The sequence below is a fragment of the Macaca thibetana genome, chromosome 2 (assembly GCF_024542745.1).
Source record: "Macaca thibetana thibetana isolate TM-01 chromosome 2, ASM2454274v1, whole genome shotgun sequence".
Taxonomy (NCBI): Eukaryota; Metazoa; Chordata; class Mammalia; order Primates; family Cercopithecidae; genus Macaca; species Macaca thibetana.
The window spans coordinates 130,780,981-130,806,332 of record NC_065579.1 but is presented as its reverse complement, the minus strand read 5'-3'; the positions used below and the strand labels follow the sequence as shown (position 1 = coordinate 130,806,332).

The window sequence follows — 25,352 nt, the reverse complement described above, 5'->3', positions numbered from 1 at the left end:
ACTGCATTTCCTCTTAGTGTTCTTCCAACCTGTACTTTCTTCACCCACTTTCTCTGTCTAGAACACAAACTAACATGTCAAGGTTCAATGCAAGCCCATTCCCTTTGAAAGGCTTCCCTTGCCTTTTCTCCAATTCAGACAAACTTCACTACTTCTCACTTTGAGCTCCACTCTGTTATAGGTTAATTTCACCTTTCTCACTTCACTTGATGTTTTGAGACAGTGCAGTAGGTGGTAGGAGCATGGACTCTCCACTCTGTCTGGATTTGAAAACGGACTCTGCCACATACTGTGTGTGATTTTAGGCAAGCTAGTTCATTCTTCTATGCCTCAATCTCTGCTTATCTGAAAGTGAAGATTGTGATACTCTCAGAGGGTTATCGTGAGGATCAATGGAGCTAATTTACATAAAGAGTTTGGAACAATGCCTGCCACATAATACTTTGTAAGCGTTAGCAATTTCCTTTATTTTCCTTTTCTTCTTATTTTTAATTGTATTAAAGGTTTCACCTGTCTGCTCTGTGAAGACAGGAAGTAGCTGTTTCTTATCTACCATTTAATCTTTAGGACCTAGTGTAGTGCTTGATGCATATAAATTAGGTGTTCTCCGGTTGCTTGGAGGATGAATAAATGAAGGGTCAATTAGGAGGCTCCAGCCCAGCTGCCTTTCCTTCTGCAATAATGGAGCAAACTTATTTAAAATGCTAGCTGTGATTAAACATTAAACAGTGCAGGATCAAAAAGTCCCATTCATGACTACCTTTTATCATAAATGTTTATCTTTTCATTGGTAGAGTTATATATTATAAGGGCCTTTAAAAATTACATCTGAGTGATATCATGGGTTTCTTTCAAAACACCTATCTCATTTTCTCAAGGATGACATTTTAAACAGCAATGACAGATGTAATATTCTCACACACAAGTACAGAGTAATTCATTAACATACATACCAAAGGAAGAGGTCTACATTCAACCTTTACCACCAAAGTCTTTGAGAAATAAACGAAATTCAAAGTAGCTACAAGTGATTTTAGAAGTCAAACTAGTTTTATCATTCAAGAATGCCAGGATGATAACAGAGCCCTTTGGTGACTAGACACCTGCTGAATTTGTTTTAGGGTAGAGTTTGGGTTGGGGAAGAAAGAGGTACTTAAATTAGGATCTACCTGAGTATTTGGAAGGACAGATTATATGACAACAGTGGAAAGAGACTTTTGTAATCAAATAATTCAAAATATACTTTAGCTAAGTCCAGAGAAGTGGATGACTTGTGTAAGTTACATAGTTGGTTAAAGACAGATTTGATTTAGGAGTATATTTCACCACAGGTAGTTTTTATACACAGGCCACATTTCAGGATGATTTCATGATGAGACGATTCATGATGAAGCAGAGTGTTACAGTCTGTGTCTAAAATAAATTCAAAGTGTGCGTTTGGATTACTGAATACCAGGATAAAAGTGACAAACAAAAGCCATCAATTATCTAGAAGTATGTCCCTGCAGCATTTCTACCACGGACAGGGTATATTCTGAAAGGTTGTCCATAGGACCATTTGTTCTGAAGGTCAAAGTGACATTTTGCAATAGACTGCCAACTGACGGGAAGCAAGGGAGTTGATATATTTTTATTTTGATGCATAGCTTGTTCTTATCTATGAGAGTTCATAGGAGTGGGGCTTCTGGACCCGTTTTTTCTATCAGTAAGTAGACCGGCGATCTCATATTAAATGTTTAATCTCTGTCTCACTTTGGATTCCTTAGAAGCAGAGCCTGAGGCAAAGATTCAAGTGCGTATAATTTATTGAGGGAATCTTCTTAGGAGAAAGGCAGGGAGGGATGAAGGAAAAAGCAAATGAAGAAGCTAATTAAGGTGTCGCAGCTGTTGTGTAGTTTCAGCCTGATCCCATGGAGAGGTTTGGGGCATGAAATGCAAAAAGGGATATCTGCGGGTGTTACTAGCTGGAGGTTGGCACATCACTTGCAAAAGTGGATGTGGACAAGGAAGCACCAGCATCTACTACCAGGCTTATTTGAACCATTCTGTCCTGAAGATATGGTTTATTATTTAGACAATTACTGTGCCAGCAAATGAAACAAAGAAAGAAGGCCCACATGAAGTATGTGGTCAGTGTTTGAGAAGGACTCAATACCGTAAGATGAAGTGCATGAGTTTTAGAGTCTGAAGTCTTCTTTTTCTATACACAAGTTCCAACTTTTCTCTAACAACATACTTTAAGAAAGCCCCAATCTCAGTGAGCCTCAGGCTTCTAATCTGTAAAATGGGGACAATGATAGCAACTGCCTCCTACAGCTGTTGTCCAATTCAAGTGAAATCATATATGTCAAACCACATGTATTATATTTGACATGAAAACAGAAGAACAAGAAACTAGCCTTATAGAAAGTTTTAAAATGTAAACTAGAAGAGTTTTCCATAAGAAACTCAAGTGGTTTGAAATATACAGATGTTTGTCCAAGTTGAAAGAGGTAATAATAGTGAAAGGAAGAATTAGAATTGTCATTTCCCTAGGGTCCATAATGGATCAGGGACTTGACATTCATTTTCTCAGTGACTCCATGTCACTGTCCTATGTGGTGGCTACTGCTGTATTCTCATTGTATAGATTTCTTAACAGAGGCTTAATGTTGTTAAGAAATGACCTAATTTCATACTACGAGATATTTGACGAAAAGAATTTGAACTCACACCTCTCTATTCACAAAATCTCAGCATTTAACTACTGTGGTTATCCTAGCAAAGGCCTTGTCTATCAAAATTGATATTGTTAAAAATTTATGAAGGAGGTTGTGAGGAATTATAATGAAGATGAAGATGCAGTTCATGCACTTTAGGAACTTTTCATTTGGTTGGGGACTTGCATTTATACCCTCTACTCTTTCTGTTTCCACACTCTAGCATATGTCTCCCTGGATACAATAAGAAATATTTCAGACAGGACACCACCACCATGTTGTGATTCTTGTTTTTGCAAGCTCTTAAAGCCTAAGATCCTCTAACTTTGCAGAAGAAAGATTAGTTAATGGATATAGGCCATTTTACTTTCTGCATTAATGGTAATAGAAATGCTCTTCAAGAACAACAGTCATACACCTTCTGCCCCAAAACAGAAAATTTTATGATAAGATGGGAAAGTTAATAAGGACAGAAAAATTGATTTGTCCCATTTAGCCAGATGAAAGCATACAATTTCTTCTTAATTGAGACTTTCTCTGATATGGCATAGACAAAACAAGTTTTAACTAGGGAAATTTCTAGTTGCAAGAAATTTTTAAAGCAGAAAGAAGGTATGATTTAATAATGTAGGACATTTTAAAACATTTTTGTTAAAAAGTACAGAACAAAGGAGAAGAAAGAATGGTTATATAAAAGAATGCATTAATTTGAGATGTAGACATTCAACTGTTTTCAAGAGTAGATAGAATCATAACTCTAGAGAAACTCAAGGGTATAGCCAATAAACATGCTATATGGAGTATCCTTTACCAAAGAGTCAAATTTATGATTATGGGATCTGATTCATATCATGTGTATGTTGTAGGGTCATCTCCTACCTAAGCAGGAGAAATAAACAATTACTGTGGCAGAATCATTCAAAGTCTGGAACAATTCTTCATTTCTATAACATAAGTTTCTATGTTATTTTGTTCCCTATTATTTTTCCAGGTGATGGTCTTAGCTGAAATGAAGAAATCAAGTGTTATAAATATTTTTATCCTATGTCCCAAAGTAGCCACTGGCCCTTTTCCACCTTCTATTTAGGTAAATAGACTTCCACATTCACTTCTTACTTCCATAGATACAAATACATTTGGATACACTTAGCAATGTATTTATGTGTGTATATCTGTATATATGTTTATGTGTGTGCATGTGTGTATGTGTATGTGGTGTGTGTAAAATCAGAAGTAAGGTCATCCTCACAATGGTCAACATAAAGAGAACTCTGTGTAGACCAAGTGATCTCTGGTGTAGAATAACCTTTGGAACATAAGACTTGCAATGAGAAACAGACCCAGTTATTAATTCATGTATTTACTGATGACTGAAATAGTTTCACAAGGTGAGTTTTGGGCACGTATTTATTAATAAAATTTCAGAACAATTAATTTTTCAAAGTAAGAGGTAGTGTAGACATTTCTATGAGCCCTACAGGTATAGCAGCTCACTTTTTGGCTCCTTGGATAGATCCTCTGGGACATAATGGCTGGTGCAAAGGGAGAAATGCAAGCCTTCTACTTTATCCACATCAACAGATATAATTACTCTCAAACAAGGCCTTTGCTGAATCCAATATGAAACATTTCAGTCCCTGGAAACACTATATATAAAGGATATTAGACGCAGTATGTCTATTGTTCATCTGCTAATGTCCCCAAATGTCACCAAGGTAATTACTTGGATGACATTTATGTGATGCAGCTGGACATTGTTAAAGTTAATATAAAACCTGCCTTTGGCAACCACTTTATTTCCACCTACATCAAACTGTGGGTGCATGATCGCTTTTCTTGGGAGAACGCCCACCTCCCCCAGATGACATCTCTGCCCTCAGCTTTTTCTTCCTTTGCTCTCCACATTAATATCCAATGCAAAAGAAAAAGGAAAGTAATGCTATATCATATATCTTTATATTAATATTTATGTTTGGAACTTTTAGAAATGTTTCTAAAAATAATTCACAAAATATAATAATGTTGATCTTTTCTCTGTTTTTTTTTTCTTTTTCAGAAGCAGGTTTCTAATATACCCAGGAATCTAGATTCACAAAATGAAGATTGTCAAAAGTCCATAAATTTATATTCATTCTCAATATATTATTGGCAAAGCGAGATTTTTAAAATGTGTGTATCAGAAGAATATTATATTTTCAGAGACACAGATTACAAAATTTACCCCCAAACTCACATGCAAATTGGAGCTTTGCCTTCCGACTCAGAATTGTCCCCAGAAGATTGGTGGCCAGGCACTGGTACATGCCAATATCTTGATCTGTGTGGGGGCTACTGATTGCAAGACTGCCTCCATCCAACCTGTAGTGATAACTCATAGTAAAATCAATGTCTGTGCCATTTTGCTTCCACCTTCAAGGAAAAAAAATAAAATTATGCTTATAATATACAGAGTCAATCACTCTTTGACTTAAACAACATGTAGTTCTAATTCCTGAAACTATAAAAAACACCAAAAAACAAAACATGATTACATGTGGAGGGAATCCTACCAGTTTTATCAAAGGTGACTGTCTTGGTGGGTTCGGTGATGTCAGTAACTAGATTATTTGAAAGATATACTCTGTATACGTTACATTCACCCAAATGTATACAAAGAGGAAACAGAACTCTTGACATGAGAAGTAAAAATTAGACAGTCAGTCAATAATACTGGCCAACCTATTCCTTTAGCGACTTTTCAAATAACATATACCTTACCTGAACATCCACAACTGGTAGCACAAAATTGAATGTCAAAATGATTTAAAGATAGGAATTCAAGAAGCGTATATTAAAAATGGAAAGAATAATTTTACAATGCCAATTCAAGGCTGAAAACAAAACAATAATAATCTGACTACTTTAGAACATGATTGCCTCTGTTAGTATGTCACTTGCAAAATTAATCATGTTGAAAATATTTCAATGGTACTTAGAAATGCCAAACTAAAATTATACTTTAGCAAAGCAAATGCTGTTTGAGAGGTTTTTATTTTGAGAAGCAAACATTCTCTTGGCTTAGCTATTAGTCAACAATTCTTTAGTACATGAATTAACTAGCTGAAGGGTCTTAGAGGTATATTTACTTTCAAAGATTCCTAACTAGTTTTAGAAATTTTATTTGGTCATTTTTAAGACAAATGAATACCTAATAATTATCTCTAACCAGACTCACTTTTCCTACCTTGAAACTTTCAACTCCATCAAAATCTCCAAATATTGTGAAGCATGACTCTTACATATCTAATGAGATACATTCCTAGGGCACAGGCTGTATGTAGTTGCATAGACCATTTTTTAAAATAGACACTTAAAAATATTGAATAATGACAACCAATTGTACGTGTAGAAAAATATCTTTTCTCACTCATTGCTAGGTTCATGGCTGAGGTCTCTAAAAGGAAAGGAAGATTAATAAGACAAAAACATGTAATTTTATTTAATATAAATATTCCATGACATGAAAGCCTTCAGAAAAAAGTAATCCTAAAAAACAGGAAAACCTGTGTGTTTTTTTTTTTTTTTTTTTTTTTTTTTTTTTGAGACGGAGTCTCGCTCTGTCGCCCAGGCTGGCGTGCAGTGGCCGGATCTCAGCTCACTGCAAGCTCCGCCTCCTGGGTTCATGCCATTCTCCGGCCTCAGCCTCCCGAGTATCTGGGACTACAGGCGCCCACCACCTCGCCCGGCTAGTTTTTTGCATTTTTTTTTAGTAGAGATGGAGATCGAGGATGGTCTCGATCTCCTGACCTCGTGATCCACCCGTCTCGGCCTCCCAAAGTGCTGGGATTACAGGCTTGAGCCACCGCGCCCGGCCAACCTGTGTGTTTTTAATGCTAGTTTTGATGAAGAGTAGACAGTCTTGCAGAAGTATGATTGTAAAAAGAGGGTATGATCTAATGGTAAGAAACTGACAGGAACTTAGCAAGGCTTTTTTTTTCCCAGTTCTTCTTGGATTCTCTGTCTTTGAGGAGGAAAAGGGTGTTTCTTTCTTCTGGGTATAGAAAGGATACCTCTGGAATAAAGGTTTTATGACTTGCTTCAGAGAAGAAGAGTGAGGGGAAGGTGAGAATGATCTTCCTGCTTTTGCTATTTTCTCAAATGCCAAGATGCCATATTTTGAGGTGGTGTGTCCTAAACCCCATCACAGTCATCTAGGAAAACAAGTGAATGATCTTTTCCTATGGAATACAGCCAATTTCCAAACTGTGTTTTTTAGAGTTTATGCCAGCTTTGCTATGATTCTCCCCTTTATACCAAAATCATATTAAAAATATTTTGGTGGCAGTGGTTAATTTTTTAAAAAATGGCATTTTACAGAATTAATTCAAAGAGGTTGGGCAGATGCCTGTAATCTCAGCACTTTGGGTGGCCGTGGTGGGCAGATAACTTGAGGACAGGAGTTTGGGACCAGCCTGGGCAACATGGCAAAACCCCGTCTCTACTAAAAATACAGAATTAATTCAAATGTCATTGACTTCTTCAGGTGCATCTTCAAACATCCCATGGGGGAGAATCTGACAAATGCCTACCAAAGTAGAAAAGAAATATGAACTTAGGTAATCCACTACCTTGTTAAAGACATGATGTGATGGATCAGATATCACATCAATCAAAGGTTTTGAACCAACTCTGTTAACGTTCAAATTATTTAGCCATTTCCTGCACACTTGAAAGTTGAAAGACAACAGTCAAAGAGTACATTTCATTTGCCTATATTTTCTGTGATCATTTTTTTCCTAGAGGAATTTGTAGAGGCTGCTCCTTGTTTTCAATATTAGGGTAAGAAAAAAGTAAAGAAAAACAAACAAAAAACAAAAATAAAACCCTTCAAAACTTTTCTTTCTTTAGGCCTCTCTCAAGACACCAATATTCTCCTTGCCAGCACTCTAATATAGTTTTTGATAATTTGCTTACAGGGCAGGATCTTTAGACTTCCATGTTTCCTATCGTTTTCAAAGCATAGGATATACCATACTTAGTTTGCCAGCTCTTTTTAATTTTGGAATCAATCACTGAAATAACTGCTGTCATCATTACATGCTCCTAATTAAGCTCAGTAATTGTTTTTCAACACAAATTCAAAGTTGTTGGCTTAGCTGCAGCAAATGAATTTTTCACAGTATCCCCATAATCATTCTGATCACTATGGTACAATGATTATTAAACTGCGCATATAGATCAGAGGTTCAACTCCTGGTGTGGGCTTTGTCCTAATTAATATGTCTAAATCAATGGAGAAACAGTATTAATGAATTCAAATGATTGTCATGCACACGTTTCTGATAGAATTGCATATTGACAAGTGTCATCCTATGATGCAACCTAGGAAGTGTGTTTTAAATGATTACTTTTAGCATCTGAATTAATATCATATTAGTTCCAGAAAACATAATGGATGTGAACTAAAACCTTGACCCTTTGTTGGGAAACATCCTTCACTTTTAAGTAGTTCAGTCCTGTGTCAAGAATAATGGCTGGGCCAGGCACGGTGGTTCACGCCTGTAATCCCAGCACTTTGACAGGCCAAAGCAGGTTGATTACCTGAGGTCAGGAGTTCAATACCAGCCTGGCCAAAATGGTGAAACCCCATCTCTACTAAAAAAAAAACCACAAAAATTAGCAGGGCATGGTGGCACACGCTTGTAATCCCAACTACTCGAGAGGCTGAGGCAGGAGAATTGCTTGAGCCCAGGAGACAGAGGTTGCAATAAGTTAAGATCGCACCACTGCACTCCAGCCTGGCTGACAGAGCGAGACTCTGTCTCAAAAACAAAAACAAAAACAAAAAAGAATAATGGTTGTGGGCTGTGTTTGTTGGCTGTCTTTCTGTAATGTGTGTGTGTTTTTGTGTGTGTGTGCGCGCGCGCGCGCGCATGTGCGGGCTTGTGCGTGTTGGTGTTTTTCAAAATTAGGCTTTGCTTTAGAATTACATGGTATGTTTGTTGAAAGTATGTGTTTCTTTTCTGAGTTTCATTTATTTTTAATTGACAAATAATGGTGGCACATATTTATAGGGAATAATGTGATGTTTTCATACATGTACACATTTTGTAATGATCAAATCAGAGTAATGAGCATATTCATTACCTCAAAAATCTATCATTTGTCTGTGGTGACAGCATTCAAAATCTTCTCTTCCAGCTATTTTGAAATATACAATACATTATCACTAACTATAGTCCCTCTACTGTGCAAACAAATCCCAGAACTTATTCCTCCTGTCTAAAGATCACTTTGCACCCTTTGATCCAGGTGTCTCCTTTCCCTTCCTGCCCCTCCCTGACTCAGCCTCTGGTAACCTCCATTCTACACTCTACTTCTATGAGTTGATTCTATGAAATCGACATTTTTTAGATTCCACATATGAGTGAGATCAGATGATATTTGTCTCTCTCTGCCTGGCTTATTCCTGAGCCCATCCCCAGACCTCTGACAGAGAACACCAAAATCTAAATTTTAAGTTTCTCTGGGTGATTGTGATGTACACTGAATTTGAGTCTGTCACCCCTGTGGAAAGAATCCTAGTCCTAGCTTTAACATTCCCTTGCTGCATATACTTGAACAAGCCCTCTAATTTCTCCAGAAGTCATTTCACAAATTATACAATGTGTGCAATAATGTATATTCTGCTTATCTCACAGGATTGTTAAAAGGACCAAGTTGGGGGAAATGAATAAAAAGAATAGAAGGGCAGAGTGACCACATTTACAGTTTTCTTTCTTAGAGGCCTAGAGCTTCTCCAGACTTAAGGTTATGTTCATGACTAGGGTAGAGTAGACTAAATTACAGAAAGGAGTCTCCTCTGGTGACGAGGTAGAGAGGATTGTCAGAAGTCCTTTTTTCTGATAGAGAGTATATCCGGTTTAGAAATAATTTATGTGCATGTTATTTCACTTTTCCAAATGAAATACATATTCTGAGATAGAACTAAGTTCATTGCTACATGATTTTGCTAGATTTTCCAGGTATAAGCAATCCTTCCAAAGCACCATCTTTGGGTAACCCATTTCTCTTCCCTTTGCACGGCTTCAGGGCTGGACTTCATATTCTCATGTGTTATGTGATCTTTGAAAGAGTAAAGGAGGCGGGGGCGGTGGCTCAAGCCTGTAATCCCAGCACTTTGGGAGGCCGAGACAGGTGGATCATGAGGTCAGGAGATCGAGACCATCCTGGCTAACACGGTGAAACCCTGTCTCTACTAAAAAATACAAAAAACTAGCCAGGCGAGGTGGCGGGCACCTGTAGTCCCAGCTACTCGGGAGGCTGAGGCAGGAGAATGGCGTGAATCCGGGAGGCGGAGCTTGCAGTGAGCTGAGATCTGGCCACTGCACTCCAGCCTGGGCTACAGAGCCAGACTCCGTCCCCCCCAAAAAAAAAAGAAAGAGTAAAGGATAATCCTTTTTCATGGGAAAGCTTAAGCTATTTCAAAAAGTTTGCTTTTCATATTGCTTATTTTCCCTGAGATTTCATTTGCTGTATGGAATTTACTAAAAGAAAGAAAACACATCTTAAAAATCAAACCCAGCCTCATTTTACGAATAAGGAAGATGATGCCATGGGAGAAAAATGATTATTCCAAAGTCACCAAGAGATTGATAGAGCTGTGACTAGAAATGATAACTCGAAGTCAAGGATTCTTTTATGTTGCTTTACACTATACCCAAGTAACCTCAAATAATGTTAGAATCTGTGAATTTTAAAGGCTTTCCTTCTAAGACCCACACATGCACACACACACACAATCTAAGGTGAATATAGTTGTGAGGCTTTTTAGAAAATAAAATTTAAGTTAGAAAGGGTCATATTAAAACTAAAATTTTACATTTTGTTGCTAATGCACATTATCTGATATACCTCTGTCCTTTGCTTTATTGGGTCTGAGTCTGACATTTAAGCATTAAAATCTTAATTCTTTCCTCACTCTCTTTCCACAGTTTCTTGCCTATGAGTAAGGGGAACAACAGACCCTGGGGTCTGCTGGAGGATGGAGGATGGGAGGAGAGAGAGGATCAGGAAAAATAACTAATAAGCACCAGGGTTAGTGCCTGGATGATGAAATAATTTGTACAACAAACCCCTATGTCAAAGATTTATCTATAAAACAAACCTGTATATGTACCCCTGAACTTAAAAGTTAAAAAATAAAGAAATGAGCCAAACCAGGTTATGGGGGCTGGAAATAAGTACCTAAGTTACTTGTCTTTAGCCTTTTAGCTTAGAAGTGTCTTAGAAATAAAAGCCATTTAACAACATTGAAAAATGTCGTCTTCATTCTGTGTATTTTTTCACAGATAAAACTAATTAGCAAATTATCTTGAGAACCTATTTTATATCCTTCTACCTGTTAAAAGCCAATAGATATTTTATATAAATATGTAATTTATTTATTTATGTGTCCATCTTATATTCAGCAAACTTTCACAAAAAGGTGTAGGAATTCTTATATTCTTTCTCTCCTAACCCCTAGGATCAACCTAATTAGCTCTCAAACATAAAATTACTACTTTAAGTATTAGGTGATCTCAATAAATGTATTAAGCAAATTTTCATATATTTAACCATATATTAAACTAATAAGACAGCTCATCATTTAAGAAAAACTAACAAATCAACGAACTCTGAATTGAGTGTCCCGAACTTGTAACGTGAAGGATCTTCTCCCAACAGATGAGTTTCGTTGGTTTGGGTATGATAAAGACAAGGAAGCTTTAGTATGTGGAATGAGAAGACATGGTTCTTCAGTTCCTTTGTTGTAAAAAGAAGATGCTGAAGTTAGCTCAAAAAAATACAAGATAAGGTAGAACTGCCTTTAGCTTTGAAGTCATTTAGCTAATTAAGTGCATTTAAGTCATTTAATTAATTAATCGAGACAATTTTAGGATCTAAATAATTATACACATCAACAGTGTATTTTTACTGCAAAATAAAATTAGGCTAAACCAGCTTATTTTGCCAAAATGAACTGAAATTGTCACTTTTTGTGTGTGTCATTTCAACTTCACATCTAAAAAACAAGACTTAAAAAAATGCTTTTAAAACTCAAAGCTACAAAAGTTTAATAAGTATTTTCTTTTCCTGTATTAACACTACATATGAAGTTTTTACCAACTATCTTTATTATTTACCTATGTATATTTATGTATGCATATATTTTTAAATTTGTAAATTCCACCCACAATATGAATCAAATTCTGCCTTTGCTGCAACTTTGTAAATAAGAACAAAAACTTACTGACCCTTTCTCCCTATAATTCCACAAATAATATGTGAGAAACAAATATAGGTTTTTTTCCTTATTTGCCAAGAGTAAAAATTCCCTTTCTGCCTTAGAGGGTACATAGCTGTCTTCAACATATTTTTCTAAAATCAGTATTTTTGGGCCACCAGTGAAGTCACATAATTTTATCTGATGAAATAAATCTAGATATCCATCTTGATTCATTCTTTATAGAACATTTTCATAATCATTGTATATGTAGCAACTGAGGCTGCAGTTCCACATTGAGGTAGGGGTGGGAAATGCAAAATAAGCTTACATTTTAGTCTTTCAAATTGAGGAAACAAATCTTTCTTTCCTTTCTCTTCATTTTTTTTCTTTCTTTTTATCTTTCTTTTCTCCCTGGCTTCCTGTGTTACTTGCTTCCTGTCTTTCTCCCCTATCTCTCCCCTTTCTCTCTTTCTCTCTCTCTCTCTCTCTCAATTCTGACCACAATATGGCAATGCATGGCACCAATTTCAAGAATAAATGTTCTAAGCAGACCTAATTAGTAAGACAGAGACATAATTACGGTTACCTGGAGCTGATGGGTAGGCGCTTAATTATTGCCTAGAAAGTGGCATGAGGGAACACCCTGGGGTACTGGAAATGCCTATATCTTTATCTGAGTGATTGTCACATGGCTGCATAACCATAGAGAAATTTCTTGAGCTGTACACTACAAATTAGGACATTTTATAAAACATTTTATTTTGTGTATGTTTTGGTTCAGTGACAAAGAATAAAATAGTGTCATGCCCAGAGGTAGGATTTTACCTATAATGAGGTGAAGGGTAACCATTAGCAGCGCATTTCAGGATGACCTCAGATTTTGATAAATCCAAAGGAAAAATGACATCATGTGGCTCCTGAGTAAAAATAGGACGGCTTAAAAGCCCATCGCCTGGGAAAAGAAAAGAAAAAAATCACATGAAAAAAAAAATGGCCCTGTTTTGAATGCAAGTCTATATTAAATATAAATTCAATATACATATTTAAAATGATTTTATTTTAAAACAATCTCAAATTTACAGAAAATATTATAAAAATGGACAAAGAATTTTTTTCTCTTATAAACCAGTCCCCTATTACCCTAATAAATTAGTTTATATTTCCAACAAACAAGGGGCATAACACCCCCAAAACCAGCAATAACAAGAAATTAAGATTGATTCAGCACTAAACATCTAATCTTCAGGTCCCATTCTCCATTTTTTCTAATAAAATACTTTTTTTGTTGTTTTGTTTTTATTGTAGAGACAGTGTCTCACTCTGTCACCCAAGCGAAAGTGCAGTAGTGTGATCATAGCTCACTGCAGTCTCTAACTCCCGGACTCAAGTGATCTTCCCATCTCAGCCTCCCAAGTAGTTGGAACCACAGGTGCCTGCCACCATGCCTGGCTATACGGAGTCACCTCGTGTTGTCCAAGCTGGTCTCAAACTCCTGACCTCAAGCCATTGTCCTACCTTAGCCTCCCAAAGTGCTGGGATTACAGGCTTAAGCCACTGTGTCTGGCTCCCAATAAAATCTTTTAAACCAAAAGAATCCAGTTGATAATTTTTTTAAAATTATTTATTTATTTATTTATTTATTTATTTATTTTTAGACAGATTGTTATTCTGTTATACAGACTAAAGTTCAGTAGCACAATCACAGCAGCCTCAACCTCCTGGGCTCAGGTGAACCTTCCACCTAGGCTTCCTGGGTTAATTTTTGCCACCATTCCAGTTTAATTTTTGTTTTTTTGTAGAGATGGTATTTTACCATGTTGCCAGTCTGGTCTTAAAATTCTGGGCTCAAGCATTCTATTCACCTCGGCCTCCCAGTGTGCTGGGATTACAGGTATGACCCACCATGCCTGGACTCTCTTAATTATGTCTCTTTAGTCTATTTCTATCTGAAACAATTCCCCAGTCTTTCCTTGATTTCCCTGACTTTAACACCTTAGATCACAAGGTGGTTATTTGGTAAAGTTTCACCTAATTTGGGCTTGTCTGAATAGTCAGGTATCAACAGCAAGTCACAGACTCTTCCCTGTAGGGGTAGGAGCTATATGCCAAGGGCACATATAATAAAAGGGTCTGTAAAGATGTTTAAAAATAATCATAAAAGTAGTAAAAATTGGCATTAAAATATCACTATAAAAAAGACTTCTTCCAGCCAGCAAGTACACTGATCCCATTGTCTTGCCCTCTCTTCCTCTAGCCCCTCCTCCTTTACTGGATACACCAGTGGAGGTAATAAAACACTTTCGTTATAATTCGATTCAGGATGCTGTGCTCTTTATGTTGCATTCTGTCAGGTAGAAGGTTAAGACTTCTATTTGTCCCATTGCTCTTGAAGTTAAATAATCTTTTGACTAAGGTGGTGCCTGTCAAACTTCTCCAGTATAAAAGTATTTTTTTTTTCTTTGTAATTAGTGTTTTGTGGCTAGGGACTTTAGACAATGCAAATATGCCTCATTGGACATTTAAACTTTTTATTCATATATTTCTATGAGGATGACCTGCTTTATCGGTGTGAATTCAAGCTTTCTTATTTTGGTCAATGAGTTATAATACATTTGCTATTTCTTCAGTGCTTTCAAATGGCCTGCCCTTTGGCGTATACTTATCATTCTTTGAATTTTTCCTATCTGATACAAGAAAGAGTTCCAGGATTATCTTGTATTTCACGTGCTCTGCCAGCACAGTAGCCTTTGTTGTTGTTGTTGTTGTTAAAAACAAAAACAAAACAAAAAAAACCTGGTTGCCTTTATTTGAGATTGGTATTTAGAAACCATTATGAGAATGCTCAATGTACTCATTTTTATTGAGCTGCTCTTGCCCTGAGCCTTTCAGCAGATTTGTGTGTGTGCATAGATTTTATATGTGTGTGTGTTGTGTTCATTTATGGTGATTTATAGTTTTCCTTTATTTATATTTGCAACTCCCATTTAGACTGTGAGAAATCCGGTGCCCATTGTCTTTGACATATTTATGCATTTGTTCAATTCTCCTATATGTGACTAGTCTCCTATTACTGTCAGCATCCTCTTCTGCCTGCTCAGGTCCTGATGTCCACTCCCAGTTTTACTCCCACACCTGCCCTGACACCACTTGCTGGGCGGTTCATCCCTCCTCACCTCATTCAGATTCTGATCCTGTTTAGGGTGTGCCTCCAGTGTGGATGCCCTCCTTCACCCCACTCACGCTCTAACACTTGGTACACACATATTCCTGAATGGATAGCTTTCTCACACCATTCAGATTGCACGGGAGCTCTCTTCCCCCCAGAAACCACCCTCTTTCTCCTCGGCTCCAACACCAGACTCCAGGCTTCTGCCTTCAGCACCCTTCCCTAACAATGGAACCCTCCTCCCCCTCCTCAGGCTCGGATACCCTCTGCCAGGCCACCCCACCACAGGCATAGACCTTACTTGGTCTCACCTTACTTGGGCTCTGCCACTCACACCAAGTCACCACTGCCCTAACCCCTGTCCTGCATGGATGCCTCTCTCACCCCACTCAGGTTCCAGCATCTCAGACTGGGCTGCTGTGGCTCTGCTCTCCCACATGCACATGGATGCCTACCTCACTCAGCTCCAATTCATGGCATTTGGACTAAATTGCTATGAAAGAAAGGGAAGGGGAAGAGGAGGAGGAAGAGCTTAGTACTCACATGTAAGGTGAAATTCTGTGTTTTTTATTTTTTAATATCCTGAAAGAAACCAAAATATTTCTTCCCCAAATTTTGAGGATTGTTGAGTTAAAGGCACTGAAAAGGCAGGAGAACACCCGGCCTCAGCCTCTGTTTGCTTGATGGCAGGACATCCATGTTTCCTTCCTGGAGACAGCACTTGCTATCAGCCCAGAGAAGGCACCAGCAGGCACCAGAGGAACCTGAGAACAGATTTTACTGTCCTCTGATATTTTCCCACCTTTTAAAGGACTAAAACTGTTCTTTCCTTTGCCTTGTTACTATGTAGAATTTATGGCTTTTTGATAAAATATTATTGAAACATCACCCCAAGCCACTGCCTTGAGAGAAATACTTTTGAATTGAGGTCTCTTGGTATGACGGGTCCAGCATGTGTTAATACATTTTTGCTTTTCTTTTGTTAATTTGATTTTTGTTTGTAGGAGAGTGTCTCAACTAAAAACGTAAAAAGGGAAATAAAAGAAATTATGTTTTCTCCCCTACAGTGCAATGCGCATCGAGCGTAAACCTGATCATGTTAGGACTTAATCTGAAGTCCAGTCTGTAACTCTCATAATTGTACTTGAGTGATATGTGAGGTTGCTTCTCCTGTATTAACCCATAGTCATGTCCTTCTATATCAACCACAGCACCAAAGAACCTCAAAGTTGGTAGATCTTTTACAGACCCTTCAGGTGAGACTTCTTGGTTGGAAACACAATAGAGCTACTGGTTAAGAATGTGTGCTCTGGAATCAATGGGCCTCAGGGGATTTAAGCATCTTCTGTGTCCTTGTTATTAAAATAGATGCAACGTCTATATCAGATGGTTGTTTTGAGATTTAATAATATATTGTTTATAAAATATGTCACATTGTGCCTCATAATGAGTAGGTATATAGTCATCAAATTATGACAATCATCAGCATCACCATCATCATCCATCATCATTAGTACAGAGAAGGAAATTGAAACCCAGGAAGTTGAATCATCTTTTCCAAATTTACCATCTGTCTTAAGAGAGAGCAAGAGATTAAACTTTAGTTTCCTGATTCCCTCTCTGTTGTTTTCACCATACACTCAGATCTGCTACCATATCATTAGTCTTCTAAAATATTTGCAATTGGGTAAAATAAGCTCTTTTATTAACTTCATCTTAAAATTGTAATTTTGGTACCTCCTATCACTGACATAGAAGTGTAGATAGATAGAGGTTCTAATTCTAGCCTAGTCAGTTACTGGCTCCCCAGGGCTGGACAAGTTACTTTACCACTCTTGTTCTCTGATTTCCCAGCTGTTAAAGGAGGATGCTATGTCGTATATCTTAGTGTTCCTGTAAATGATGATTGAGCAAGTGGATTGAAGATGCTTTACCAGCTTTTCTTACATCAATGCCTAATGAAATGTGCGAGACACTGTGAGTACAAATAACAAACAAACAGAAATTAACAATGCCTGAAAAGAAAAGGAACGTATCCTGACAAAATTACTTAAAGAATAAAACCAAAAAACAACTGTGGAATAAAAACAGTCTGGTCAGGCTCAGAGAAGGGAGGGAGTCCTTGATTTCCTAATGTTGTCCTCAAACCCTATAGAAATTACTGGTGAAATAACAGCATTCTGAGAATTCTCATTATAACTTCTGAATCTGGAGATAAGCAGATTCGTAGGTACATAGATGGAAAGGTCTTATCTTTTTCTTTTACCTCTTCCTGGCTGAAGAGCAATGAAAAGGACTTCTGGGCAACAACAACAACAACAACAACAAAAGGTAAAGTGGGGGAAATATGGATAGTAAACTTGACTCTATGTAACCAATTAATAATGTCATGCCCATGCACTCAGGGGTGAAGCCTCTGAAGCCCATTAGAAAAGTACTGCATCTTCCTGTGAAGTATACTGATGTCTCTTCCAACAATAATCTTGCTACAATTCATTAAAAAAATAAATCTTAGGATAGAGAGAAGCACCCAGGTATCCCAAAGAGGCTGAACTTTTCTTGGCTCCATCATTCTCTCAGGCTACAAAACATGGGTACTCACAATATATCCCGTCTCCAAACTGGAGCTAAGGAGAAAAAAAAATGTTCCCAGATATAATAAAAAGAAAGTTCAAAAATATATATTTCCCCATTAAGTAAAAAGTGAATTTTCTGTACACAGTTTCTCAAGCATGAACAATATGAAAAGAAATGGAATAGTAACTATGCAAATATATTGCAGCAATAAAAGAGTAAAACATGGCATGACTGAGACAGGCAAAATACTCAGTCTAGAAGAAAACACAATTCAAGAAAACCTAGGGAATTTCTCAAAAAGGTTTTATGCTATAGAATAAGAACATGAGTTTTTAAAAATAGTATAACAATGTCAATATGAAAAAAATACACAGACAATAGAATCAGATAAATTTGGAGACCGTGAACCTAAGGATGCAAATTGTAACCCAGGCAGCATCAATCAATAACAAATAAATCAATTGGAATAGGCAAGCAACAAAACAAACACCCACTGAAAGTCACATTACTGCTATAATGTTTTGAGATGATTGTAATTATCTCACATAATTTGAAAAAAGCACAGATAATAAAACAATGAGGAGAAGGTAATGGATAAGAAACATAGATAAAGATGATTCAACATAAAGATCCTTGATGTCACTGAGTTACAGAATCAAACACATGTCTCAGTAAATACCATTAAGAAAAGTTACTATAAATGGAAAGAACATGTTCCAGAAATATTTGAAAGAGTGAGTACTGAACACAAAAGCATTTGCTGATTAAGTGACTAATATTTGAAGAACATCAGGAGGAAGCTTCTTTAGGAAGACTGGGCAGAAATAGCAAGCTAATTAAAAGAGTGAAAGGATGGGCACGGTGGCCCATGCTTGTAATCCCTGCACTTTGGGAGATGAAGACAGAAGGATTACTTGAGGCCAGGAGTTTGAGAATGAGCCTGGATACCATAGGGAGACCCTGTCTCTACCAAAAACAAAAAGAAAAGAAAAACTAGCAGTGGTGGGTGCCTGTAGTCCCAGCTACTTGGGAGACGAGGTGGGAGAATCTCTTGAGCTCAGGAATTTGAGGCTGCAGTGAACTATGATCACACTGCTGTACTATGGCCTGGGTGACAGAGCAAGATCCCATCACACACACATACGCACACAGAGTGAAAGAGAAAACTCACAATAAGCTGGGATTTGAAACAGTACCATTTTATACCAGAAAACAAGGAATAAAAGTCTACAAATATTCTGAATGAAAGGGTGACATGAGTATTATCACCAATATATCTTTCAAATGTAATGGCATCTGAGCCGGGCACGGTGGCTCATGCATGTAATCCCAGCACTTTGGGAGGCAGAGGCGGGTGGATCGCCTGAGGTTAGGAGATTAAGACCAGCCCGGCCAACATAGTGAAACCCCATCTCTACTAAAAATACAAAAAAAAATCTGGGCGTGGTGGTGGGCGCCTGTAATCCCAGCTACTAGGGAGGCTGAGGCAGGAGAATCGCTTGAACCTAGGAGCAGAGGTTGCCGTGAGCTGAGATCGCGCTATTGCACTCCAGCCTGGGCAACAAGAGCGAAACTCCATCTCAAACAAACAAACAAACAAAAAAAGGCATCCAACAAATACATTTGAACATTAAAAAAACACTCATGTAAAAAAGCTACTATGAAAAATAACAGATGATTATTCTTTTTTTTTTTTTTTTTGAGACGGAGTCTCGCTCTGTCGCCCAGGCTGGAGTGCAGTGGCCGGATCTCAGCTCACTGCAAGCTGCGCCTCCCAGGTTCACGCCATTCTCCTGCCACAGCCTCCCGAGTAGCTGGGACTACAGGCGCCTGCCGCCACACCAGGCTAATTTTTTGCATTTTTAGTAGAGACAGGGTTTCACCGTGTTAGCCAGGATGGTCTCGATCTCCTGACCTCGTGATCCTCCCGCCTCAGCCTCCCAAAGTGCTGGGATTACAGGCGTGAGACACCGCGCCCGGCCCAGATGAGTATTCTTAAAGAGCTCACGTAACAATGAAATCATTCAATTAAATATGAATCAATATACAGATCTTGAGAATGAAGGAGGAATAATGGGACACACACAGAATACATTCAAACACAAACTTATACTTAAGAACTCTGTTAGTTTTAGTTATAGAACAGAATATAAATGCTACAAGCTCGATAACAAAATAGGAAAATGAGAAGTGAATGAAGGAATATAATTAGAAATGTATGAGCGCTAGTATCATCTTTCATAGCAAAAATTCTATAGATACATACATGTACACATATATACATATAATATTATTGTATTTATACAAACAAAGGCACTCTGACCTCTTTGTATCATCCGTTGTATCTTTTAACCTTAGAGAAATCATTTAAAAAATTTATTTTTGTCTCACATTATTTATTAGAAGTTCAAATTATTCATCATTTTTACTTTGTTTTATTCTATTTTCTTTTACTAAAATAAAATTTAATCTTGATTTTAAAGTAGTGTCTATGGTATGATCTCATTTTTATAAAGTATTTATATTCTTCTTTGCTATTATCTATACATGAATACAGTGTATCGTCTCTGTATTTATATATAGAGAAAGAAGGCTATAATTTTACCAAATATTAATAATTTTTATTTTTAGAGAAAGTTTTATTGGACATAGGTTTTTTATTTTCTTTGCATAATTTTTCATAGTTTGAATGATTAAAATAAAAATGTATTATATTAAAGAAACGTCACATTTTTTAAAAATGAAGAAAAGAGACGGGAAATAAATATGCTGAGATGGTAACTTAATTTTCGATGGTGGGAGTTTGAATGACTTTTTTGCAGATCTCCATAAAATCTCTTTAAAATCTCCAACACCCTACCTCCTGCACAAAAAAGAAAACCTGGTTGAAATAATGCATATTAAGCAACATACATTATGCCAGGCACAAAACAAGCACACAATAAATGCTAATTCATTTGCTTTCCTTTACTTTCACTCAGAGAAAAGTCTGGTTTAAACTTCATGTAGTCCAAATTGGGGGTATAACTTTGCTTAATAATATCTTATATTTGTGAGAATGATTAGTGGCTTTCAAAAAATATATACATGCAGCAGTTTCCAAAATAAATCCCTGTGACGCCTTTTGTGAGATGCACATTTCTGTTCCCATTTGATAGATGAGAAACTTAACCCTAAAGACATTTTTCTAACAAACTTTAGGTAATTTTGAAAGACACAGAAGTTTGGTCTTGTTGAATTATCATCAGTCAGTTGATATCATTCTTTATTTTCATTTATATTTGTTATGAACTTTTTAGGAGCTTGAATTTATACCACTTGATAAGTAAAAAGTCTAGTTTCAACTAATTGTTTAATATATTTAGGTAAATTGTTAGATTTTCCTCATACCTTAATGAAAGATGATTAAATAACAGCACATCTTTATTGTTTTGCCTATACTATCAGAAAGCAAGAACAACATTGGCTTTCTGTACAGGAACAGCTGAAAACATGTGACAATATGATATCAAAAACAAGAAATCAAAATGCATTTTCAAATACTTTTGCTTTAAGAATATATTTGGGAATAAGTATGGTGTTGGTATTTTTGAGCCACTGTAACAATTAGTGAGTAATTGTATTGAAGACACATACTACTATACAATCACCCATGATTATAATGGTACTCTCTACAAAATGTTTTATTAGAGAGGCTGGGCATGGTGGCTCACACCTGTAATCTCTGCACTTTGGGAGGCCAAGACAGGCAGATTGCTTGAGTCCAGGAATTCAAGACCTTATCTCAAAAAAAAAAAAAAAAGTTTTATTTGGCAGTAAGACAAGAACGTTGGAATAGGTAGACACTGAAAAATAAATGTTTCTAAGTGATAATTAAATAAAAATTGTACAATATTGTCGAAAATGCATATAGGGTTCTGCCCTACCTTTCTTCTATGGAATTAAAAAGTTAATTGCATTATCTGACTACAATATTAGATCTAACCTACCAGTATCTAACGTTCATTATTATTCCCTAAATACTGAGAACTTTTTATTCTAATGCAGTCACTTTCTGGCATTTCTGAATGGCCCATGAACCATTTCATGGAGAAATAGCTCTTAAACTATGGAGATCCTTAAAGGCATGTTCAATCTCCTTTAGGCCATTCCTTGGGCCATGGCTGACTGGAGGAGAAGTGAATATGTTCTTCTTGGGCTCTTGTGTTTTTCTCTCCCAAGAATTTAGATATAATATTAAGAGATGCTAGTCTCTGCTGGTTGCTTGAGCAGAGATGAGGATGTTTATAACTCTTATAATATCCATCATCCATAAAACTCACGAAGAGGTAGAGAATACCAGTCTACAGAAAGGCAGATAAGTAGATAGTAGAGAGAGAGGGTGGGGGAACAGAATGATGGAGAGAATGAGTAATTTAGAGGACAGAGACTTTATTCCCTGAATTTTTAGATCTTTGGTTTCATCTAGTGAGATCTGCCTCTAGGTTACATGAACCACTAACTGTATGGTTTCTGTTTCTTACAACTAAAACAACTTTGAGAAAGACAGCTTTAAATAAACCATAGAAAGGGACCGTGTTTTGCTGCTTTTCCTCTCCAGAACTACAAAAGTACAGACAACCAGGGCTTTTAGAGGAAATCATAAGGGGAAACTCACATACATTAGAAAGCCTGTATCTAAAAGAACACAGAACTAAAAGTCATATTATTTTTGGTTCTACCTGAATCACATTGTATGAGCCTGGGCAAATTTCAGGTTTCACTCAGGGATAAGACTAGAGAGCTCCAAGATCATAGCCAGATATAAAGTACATAAGATCTTTCCGTGTTAGAATTTTGTCCCTCCCAATATATTTCCCCAACCCGGCTCCAGGAGCCTCCAGAATATCTTCTACTGCAGAAGTCTAATTTGCACAAATGTTGCAATGTCTTTGAGGATTTTCCATTTGTGTGAGTTGGGGCTATGAGCTGGGACATTGCATATTGGTTAGGCAGCTGATGAAAGGGAGAACCTGGAAGTCAGTGAGTCAGCAGTGGGTCATATTTACACTGAATGGTGGGGAAAGTCCCCCAGGGCATGTGAGGGTCACTGAAAAAGTATTCCTATGCCCAAAAGGAAAGTGCCATCAAAAAGCAAATAAAAAACATCATTCCAGATCAAGGAAGATACCAGGGAAGTAAGAAAATGTTTTATATTTTAATAACTTTAATGGCAATTGTGTTCTGCCTTTTGAACAAGGGACCTCCCATGTTCATTTGTATTGGGGGCTGCAAATAATGTAGTTGAACCTGACTAAAACTTAAAGACATTAAATAATTAGCTCAAAATCACATCCTTATTAATAGTCCAGAGCTGGCATTCAAATCCAGGTTTGACTCCAAGTCCAGAGTGACACAAATTATACATCCACTTGAGTTCCGCATACTTTCAGTACTATAAAAGCTCCACCCTCCCTGATTTATTTTTCTTCTATTATCAAGCTTCTACTTTAGTTTTTCAGACTCATACTCTTTAACCTGTAGAGCTTAACCTAGACTAAACTCACTTAGTATCTTTCTTGGAATGCAGGTTCTATAAAGAATTAGGCCCCCTTCCCTTGCCCTGCCCTGCCCTGCCCTGCCCTGCCCTGCCTTTGCCTTGCCTTGCCTTCCCTTGCCTTGCCTTGCCTTCCCTTGCCTTGCCTTCCCTTGCCTTGCCTTGCCTTCCCTTGCCTTGCCTTGCCTTCCCTTGCCTTGCCTTGCCTTCCCTTGCCTTGCCTTGCCTTCCCTTGCCTTGCCTTGCCTTGCCTTGCCTTGCCTTCCCTTGCCTTGCCTTGCCTTCCCTTGCCTTGCCTTGCCTTCCTTGCCTTGCCTTGCCTTGCCTTGCCTTCCCTTGCCTTGCCTTGCCTTGCCTTGCCTTGCCTTGCCTTGCCTTGCCTTGCCTTGCCTTGCCTTGCCTTGCCTTGCCTTGCCTTGCCTTGCCTTGCCTTGCCTTGCCTTGCCTTGCCTTGCCTTCCCTTGCCTTGCCTTGCCTTGCCTTCCCTTGCCTTGCCTTGCCTTGCCTTGCCTTCCCTTGCCTTGCCTTGCCTTCCCTTGCCTTGCCTTGCCTTCCCTTGCCTTCCCTTCCCTTCCCTTCCCTTCCCTTCCCTTCCCTTCCCTTCCCTTCCCTTCCCTTCCCTTCCCTTCCCTCCTTCCTCCTCCCCTTACCACATGTATGTATCTTTTATCAATTTTATCAATTTTCCAGTCAAGTCACAAAATTTTAAAATAGAAAGAATACTTAGAGAAATGTTTGCCTAATTTACAGAAACAACAACAACAACAAAGAGAAAAAGTAATTCTAGAGGGGTCAAGTGTCCTATTTAAGAACTAGAGGCAGACCGGAGGTTTAAATCAGAAGACCAAGCTCTGAACTGAGATCCCACTACCTGTTGATGTTTAGCTTTTGAAGGGTTTTATGTAGTGAAGATATGTCAGACTTATTTTACAGGAGAAAGAAAAAAGGAAAAAAGGAAACTTTGTCAGCTATGTTCAAAAATAAAGATGATAAAGCTAGAGTTTTAAAAATAGTTATGAAATTATTATATTAGTGTAAGTAGAGATATACATCTTACTAAGGTGGTGGGAGCAAGAATTGAAAGCAAAGGTAAAAGGTGATTTGCCAATTAACTGAATGTGGGAACATGATTAAAGGAAAAGGAAACAGTAAGGATTGCTCAGAGATTTGTTGTTTTTCAACATAGAGGAATAAAGAAAAGAGGAATGTTTGTCCTAGAAAAAAATACGAATACAGATATAAAGATATTTACGGGCGCTGGAGCTTACAGGTTTAGCTGTCCAACCAACAACCGGAGACACTGATATTGCTCAGTATTAAGGGCTGGCATGGGAGACTGATTTTTGAATTGTTGCTTTTTAAATTGTAATAAAAAGAAATTTTTATTGTAATAATCATTTGATAATAATACTTTCAACAAATGTATTTGGAATTATTTCAAAACTATATGTCCAAAACAGCTTGAACATCAAGCATCAGTTAGACTCAAGCCATACTTGAAATCAGCACTCATTTCACAAGATGCAAAGCTGGACTGTGTCTATGGACTGGACACTCAGTGGCCTCTTACTCTATAACACTGAAGATGTGAAGAAGAGGAGCTGCACAGTCAGTCACCTGACAGTGGCCATGCTTGTTTTTTCTTACATGCAGTAGACATTTGAGAAGACGATTCTTAATGTGAAGGCAGCTTTTAACATAATGGAGTCATTCTGGTTATTTTTATGTTACTCTAGCAGAATGAACTAATGGTATATGCATGGTGTAAAGTTGAAGATCTGCAGTATTTCAGTCCAGTCAGACATCTATGGTGACCTTATGATTTGAGATTAAGCATTAAACCTGCCTGAAATGTATATGCCATATTGGAAGTGGCATGCAGATCATAAAGTAAATTATAATAAGAAGAGTTCATTAGCATATATTTCACATTCTGTTGATCTCTTTAGGTTAAAGCCAGACCAAAATGAAATTCTACATCATTGCTTATCTAGATATTGCCAGCACACAGTGATAAATCCAACATAAGTAAACTCAACCAACTTTTATTAGCTCTAACCCTGTGTTGAACTTCTTTATGCACTGACAATGCAAAAATAAATAAGTGGATTACATTCAAGAAGTTGA

At 37.4% G+C, this 25,352-nt stretch overlaps 1 protein-coding gene across 5 annotated transcripts in view; it reads right to left on the bottom strand.

Annotated features, from left to right (window-relative positions):
* Positions 1-25,352, bottom strand: part of CNTN6 (contactin 6) — a 306,119-nt gene that overhangs the window by 162,067 nt on the left and 118,700 nt on the right. For all 5 annotated transcript variants that reach the window (XR_007723159.1, XM_050778571.1, XM_050778569.1 and 2 more), the window contains 2 exons: positions 12,772-12,898; positions 4,933-5,108 (listed from right to left, as the gene is read on the bottom strand). Coding sequence is in view for 4 of the 5 variants with exons in the window: in XM_050778569.1 (XP_050634526.1) it covers positions 4,933-5,108; positions 12,772-12,898 (303 nt within the window). In the remaining variant the exon portion in view is untranslated. The remainder of the gene's footprint in view (positions 1-4,932; positions 5,109-12,771; positions 12,899-25,352) is intronic.